This window comes from Sinocyclocheilus grahami, unplaced genomic scaffold, assembly GCF_001515645.1.
Source record: "Sinocyclocheilus grahami isolate Dianchi unplaced genomic scaffold, SAMN03320097.WGS_v1.1 scaffold1131.1, whole genome shotgun sequence".
NCBI classification, from domain to species: domain Eukaryota; kingdom Metazoa; phylum Chordata; class Actinopteri; order Cypriniformes; family Cyprinidae; genus Sinocyclocheilus; species Sinocyclocheilus grahami.
This window is the reverse complement of record NW_015506310.1, coordinates 80,652-86,854: the sequence shown is the minus strand read 5'-3', so window position 1 is coordinate 86,854 and position 6,203 is coordinate 80,652. Positions and strand designations below refer to the sequence as shown.

Genomic DNA, 6,203 nt, shown 5'->3' with positions numbered 1-6,203 from the left:
GGCTCAAAAGTTTTTTAAATAACAAAGAAAGCTAATCTATTATGCCCTATAGCATTAATTAAAACATTTCACAAACAATTTAATTTTCTGTTTCCAGAAAAAGAGTACAAATTCAAACACAGCCACGGCTGTACATCAAAGTGTTGTGGTCTTATCGGATCTTAAGATGAGTCTGTGAGAGACGCTTTCGGCTTGAAAGTTAAATAAGTCACACACTGTTGCATACACATCTTTGTATTTCTTATCAGAGAACAGCAAAAGGGTGTCCATGTTAACAATATGCTTAAAATTATAACTAAATATAAGGTAAAGTAATTTGTTTTTTAAAGCCACTGGATCCACTGTTATGTAACATGTTATACTTGAGAGCTACAAACAAATGTCCTTGATTGAAAATCATATATCCTCTTGATAGAATCGCATTTAATGTACTATATTAACTAAGCCACAGTGCAAATACCACATTAAAAAACTTAATAGACTAACTATCAGGAATTATGTAACGATTCAGTTGTGCATTATAAGGATAGATTTAACTCAGTAAAAGTCATCTTGGTCCATACCCTTACAATTCATTCACTGTTCTTTTCTGATTGGGCCCACCTGTACATATCCTCTCCTGAGACAAGAACTATGAGTGTAAGAAGGTTATTATGGAGCTGATGAAATCCAAAGGCTTGTCAGCGTGAATCCAGTGACTGGCATCTGGGATGTACTGGATATCGGCACAAGGAAAAAGCCTCTGGATTTCAGGGTAATTTTCCGAGCTAAGAGAATAACAAGGGGTCCATAGCAAGAAAACAGATATACACTTAAATAAACATGCATTTAAAATGTTCAAATATTCACAAGTAATATAGAGAGATTAAATTAGCACATGTTTACAAGTAGCAGTTTAAATTACCTTATATAGGCTGAACTACTGCCACCCAAGAAAAGAGTTGGACCCTCATAGGTGGTATTAAAATCAGGAAAACCTATGATGTCCTCAAGGTGGTTTGAGATGGCTTCCAGGTTAACCCTCCAGCCATAGTGACCATTTTGCTCCTCCAGGTTAGTGAGGAGGAACTGACGCACTGAACGCTCCTGCAAACAACATAAATGTGGATGATTTATTATAGTGCAATAACTGCAATAAAACTAAATCTAACCGCTACAAAACCACCACAAACAATGAAAAAACAGATTAATCAATAAAAGTTCGAACTGTTCCAGTTAATGTGGTTACCTTAACTATCTTCCTGAGCTGGTCTTCAGCCAGTCTTCGTGCTGTGGAACGTGGGATATTACTGGCTATCTTCACCTCTTTCATTGCCTGAATGTAGGCACAGAAACTGGTCTGGACTGAAGTCAGAGAGGGACTAATGTCCACAACCACCAAACGTTCCACTAAACTAGGCTGAATAGACAAAATAATAAAAAAAAGTAAAAACATATCCTCTGAATGCAAGTAATTGTACATATCATAAAAAAATCAATTAAAAAATGTAAACACACACAGACACATAAATATATGTGCATGTGTATACATTAAATAAAATATTATACATATACATATAATATATATATATATATATATATATATAAACACAAACATACACAACTTTCAAAAATATATATTTTTAAACAATATTTATATTTTATAATGTAAAGCTGAATTTACCACATGATTTTGATTTGGCAGAAAAAATACAATAATTATAATATTTTAACAACTGTTTGACTGCTTAATTTTTAAGACAAAAAAATTTATGCCATACTACTTAAAGGGGTCATATGATGTCTGAAAAGCGAGGTGTACTCTGATTGGCCAACTATCCAGTGCGTTGTGATTGGCCAAATACCTCAAGTGTGTGATGGAAATGTTACTCCCCTTACCATACTGTGATACCCTGTCCGGCCGGAGCGATGAGACAAAAACATTAAAACCCATTATAAACGAGGCATTTGTTGCATCCAGTGGAGACATAATTATGGATTATAATGACTTATACTGTTACGCACTGTGTTGCATTGCACCGTGTAAACATAAAACCATGTCTGCATTTGTGATCGGAGAAATGACAAACAACAAGCGCTACTCTACACTGCTCAAAACTCGCGTTTGAATCGTCAGTGGCAAATTCTTAAAATGAAAACGTACTTACAGACAGTTAGTCAGAACAGCCGGCATTGTTGTCTACTCTACCAGGATCAGGAAGCAGTCCTCCATAAAATGTGCTGCACACATCTTAATATTTGGGTTGAACTGTTTTAGAACAGTGTTGTACATACAACTTAACCACTGATTTCTAGTCGTGTCCTTCCAAAAGAGCCAGCGGCTTGAGTGAGCGAGGGCTTGCGGCAACCACATGTGACGACCCCGGGCTGGACTCCGCGATCCACAGCGTGAAGTTGATGTATTTCCTCAGCAACCAGCACGGATCAGCTTTAGGCATGATGAAGCGGATATCGTCCTCTTTTGGAAGGCCAAACAAAGTAGTTTCGCTTTCACAACGAAACACACAGCGCCTTCACGACATGGCGGCGGCGGCAACAACAATAACACAGCAAGAATAAAAGTTACGCCTTCTTTCTTTGCGTGAACAATTGGGCGGCATTATGCAAATCTTCCCACATTGTGACGTAGATATGTGGGGGTGTGTTAGAACGAGCCGTTTAAGGTAGGCGTGGTTGACTCTTAACTTTTATAAAGATATCTCTTTGGATTTGAGACTTTAGTCTTTGCAACTTTACAGATCTTCTTTATGCACCAAGAGCTTGTAACACTTGGTAACACAAGGAAAAATTGAAATCGCATCATATGACCCCTTTAAATTATTCTTTTATCTTCATTATGATATGATGACAACTGTATTACCATGCAGTTTTTGACTTCATGCCCCTTAAAAAGATCAGAATGAATTTTAATTCATAAATTTAAAAACTATCTATTCAAGTCACTGTATGCGTGAACTACATTTTTTAATAAGAGGACCTACAATAATGTACAGTATTTGAAAAATAATGTGTTTTTTGAACATTAAAGCATGTGAACATATTCTGTTACACCAAATACACAAAATAATGATCTTTAAAAAAGCATCATATGACCCCTTTAATACATTGTCATGATTGTCATGTCATTGACCCTTGGTCTAATAGGATGGCCTAATAAGACACAAACAAGCACTAAATAAATTATACAGCATTTAATACCTGTGACAAAGCTGTTGTCATTGCAACCTTGCCACCCATGCTGTGTCCAATTAGGACACACTTCCCAATGTGCAGCTGTCCAAGCAGATGCGTCAGATCGTGAGTCATTGCTTTGTAGGTCAAGACAGGACTGTGTGGGCTTTTGCCATGATTGCGAGCATCTACTGTCAGCACCTAACTAGACAAAGTACAGTTAGAACACTCGCACAGACTCTCCTGAAGCCCACAGCAACTCTAAACCACTGGAGAAACCAGAAGCATACCTTCCTGCCAGTCCGCTGTACCAGGGACTTGGCTATGGAGTGAAAGTTTGATTTGCTCCCAAATAAGCCATGAAGAAACACCAATGGCGTGCTGTCTCCTTTCCCATCAAACACATCGTAGGTCAAACTTACAGGGCTAAGAGAGAGCAAAGCAGACAAAGATGAAGTCACACAATCAAAACAATGACAACTATGACAGCTTGCTTTCATAAGAGATCATGATTTCATTCACTTTGTTTTAAGATATGTGTTGACTAGACACATAGCCTTGTTTAAAGAATCATAACAATAGGGCTCTATCAAATGTATAACTTAATTTATGTGACCATCACATGTAATTAGCCAAAACTGAACATAATATGTTTAATTAAACATGTTTTCTTCGGTTTTTACGCTCCTTTTTTTCTTAATAAAACTACCTACAACTGGCTAATTTGCTAATGCGGTACAGAATGCGGAGATATCCACTTTAAAACAAAGTAAGGAACTTTTGAATGCAGTAACCCTCTCTCACACATGCATAGTGTAATTAACAGTATTTGGACCGGAACATTAAAGGTGCAACACCTGGCGGCTCGCACGCTGTCACTGCCAGCGCGGTCTGCGGTCGAGACTCCGCTGCAAAAATCCCGTAGTCCCTTTACGGATAAACATGACGACGGGCTGCAATACACTCCCCTGGTTAAAATACGGCACAGGGCATTCATAGCAAAATTTGACATGCTAAAAACCTGTGTCCGGACTTCATTCATTCATTCGACCGGGGTTAGCCACTTCAAAGGTCGTGATGTTGTTTAGCTAACACCAGGGAAACCTCTCGACAGTGTTGCCAGATCTCTCTGGAAAAATAAAATAAAGAATAAACGTTGCATCATTAATTTGAAACGTGCACAAAACATACACTAAATACTGTTATAATGCATTTATCGGAAGCTAAAATGCATTTTCAATTATTTAGCAAAAACAGTTCAAATGTTTAACATAATACAACAATCCAGCTAAATCAATGATTTAAATCAATGCACTTACACCTATACTGATACGCATTTACACATCATTCGCGTAGTTTCAAAACACTACGAATCCTAAAAACGTGACTGTATTTATATGAAATTGTAAGATTGGGTATAATATATCTATAAGCAACTAAATGGAGAAAAAACAACCTGAAGAAGCATAAAATAAACGGTCATGGCAACACAGCAGAACGACGGCCCAGCCTGTTCGTGATGTCACTACGTCGTGCGTCTAAATGCCTGCAAAGATAGTGACATTTCAGACACTCTGCTCTTAATAAAGCACTCCAGGAATGATAGGAAAACATGAATCCGGTCAATGTAATCATTGTGGACTTCCTGAAACAGCGGAACATGTGCTGATAAATTGTAGGGCATCTGAAAATTAAATATTTCATTTAAAAGAGGAATTAAAATCTGCTGGCATAAATTCTCTTACTTTGCAGAGTATATTAAATAGTTATAATAAACACATAAAGCTCTTATAAATTTCTTGAAAAAAAAAAAACTAAATTGAGATAGTGTGAGTAAATTGAGTAGTCCATAAAATAGAGATATGGGTTTTTTCCACCTTGATCAGCGCCTCACATTCCATCTCAGTAGGTGGCGGAATATGCACCATAAACTGGTTTGCCAACCACCATAAAATATCAAAAGAAGAAAAAAAAGAAGACGACAAAATTCAAACACCACAACTTTGGAAATAATATTTAGTGTATGACAAATACACGTACAATTAAACAATCAATTAAAGTAGGGGAAGATAAAACAAAGAGAGAAAAATATAGCCTACCTATTCTGGACAAATCAATAAGCACGGACCAGTATTACCGGATAGTGGCGCCACAGACCACCACGACTAACTTATAATACGTTTGGGCAATCGCTTTCATGCATTCAATGGAAAAGAACTGAAGCAAAACAATTTAAATGAAAAAGTTTTAAACTTACATTAGGATAAGCTCTATACAGTAGGCCTGTTTTAACCATTTTTTTCTGAAAATCCTTAATCTAATTTGGTGTTCCAAGCCTACAAAAATTGCTTATACATGTTTGCAATATTATTTCTAAAAACTGGATTCAATATTAATTTAAAAAATCATTCTTTTTGTTGTTGTTGTTGTTGTTGTTGTTTGATGACAGTGGTGTACATTGTGAGAGCGAATTCTGAGTGCAATGTGATAGGATTTTGGAAAAGAAAATCCTCTCGGGGTCAAAATAGCACAACATGAGGGTTAATTCAGTTAATAATTAATAGCATCTTAATTCAGATAAATTGCTTTTAGCATCTAGACATTTATTATTAAAAGGGTCATATGACGCGATTTCAATTTTTCCTTTCTCTTTGGAGTGTTACAAGCTCTTGGTGCATAAAGAAGATCTGTAAAGTTGCAAAGACTAAAGTCTCAAATCCAAAGAGATATTCTTTATAAAAGTTAAGAGTCAGCCACACCTACCTAAAACGGCTCGTTCTAACACGCCCCCACATGTCTACGTCACGATGTGGGAAGATTTGCATAACGCCGCCAAAATGTTCACGCAAAGAAAGAAGGCGTAACTTTTATTCTCGCTGTAGTATTGTTGCTGCCGCCGCCATGTCATGGAGACACTGTGTGCTTCATTGTGAAAGTGAAACTACTTTGTTTGGCCTTCCAAAAGAGGACGATATCTGCTTCGTCATGCCTAGAGCTGATCCGTGCTGGTCGCTGAGGAAATACAACAACTT

The 6,203-nt window shown here is 37.0% G+C and overlaps 1 protein-coding gene across 1 annotated transcript; it reads right to left on the bottom strand.

Annotated features, from left to right (window-relative positions):
- On the bottom strand, window positions 1-4,676 carry LOC107567177 (protein ABHD11-like). The gene is made up of 7 exons (XM_016252817.1): window positions 4,628-4,676; window positions 4,029-4,300; window positions 3,462-3,597; window positions 3,199-3,372; window positions 1,229-1,399; window positions 905-1,086; window positions 1-767 (listed from the first exon to the last, which is right to left on the bottom strand). The coding sequence occupies exons 2-7, from the start codon at window positions 4,211-4,213 to the stop codon at window positions 632-634; spliced, it is 984 nt and encodes a 327-aa protein (XP_016108303.1). The 5' UTR covers window positions 4,214-4,300; window positions 4,628-4,676; the 3' UTR covers window positions 1-631.
- Window positions 4,677-6,203: the final 1,527 nt, after the last annotated feature.

Bases quoted from the DNA above. Each gene is read 5' to 3' on its own strand.
- LOC107567177 (XM_016252817.1), bottom strand. From the start codon at position 4,213: ATGAATGAAGTCCGGACACAGGTTTTTAGCATGTCAAATTTTGCTATG. The intron at 1,400-3,198 runs GTATTAAATGCT...TTGTCTATTCAG, and splicing joins TGACAACAGCTTTGTCACAG to CCTAGTTTAGTGGAACGTTT. The intron at 1,087-1,228 runs GTAACCACATTA...TGTTGTTTGCAG, and splicing joins AGCTCAGGAAGATAGTTAAG to GAGCGTTCAGTGCGTCAGTT.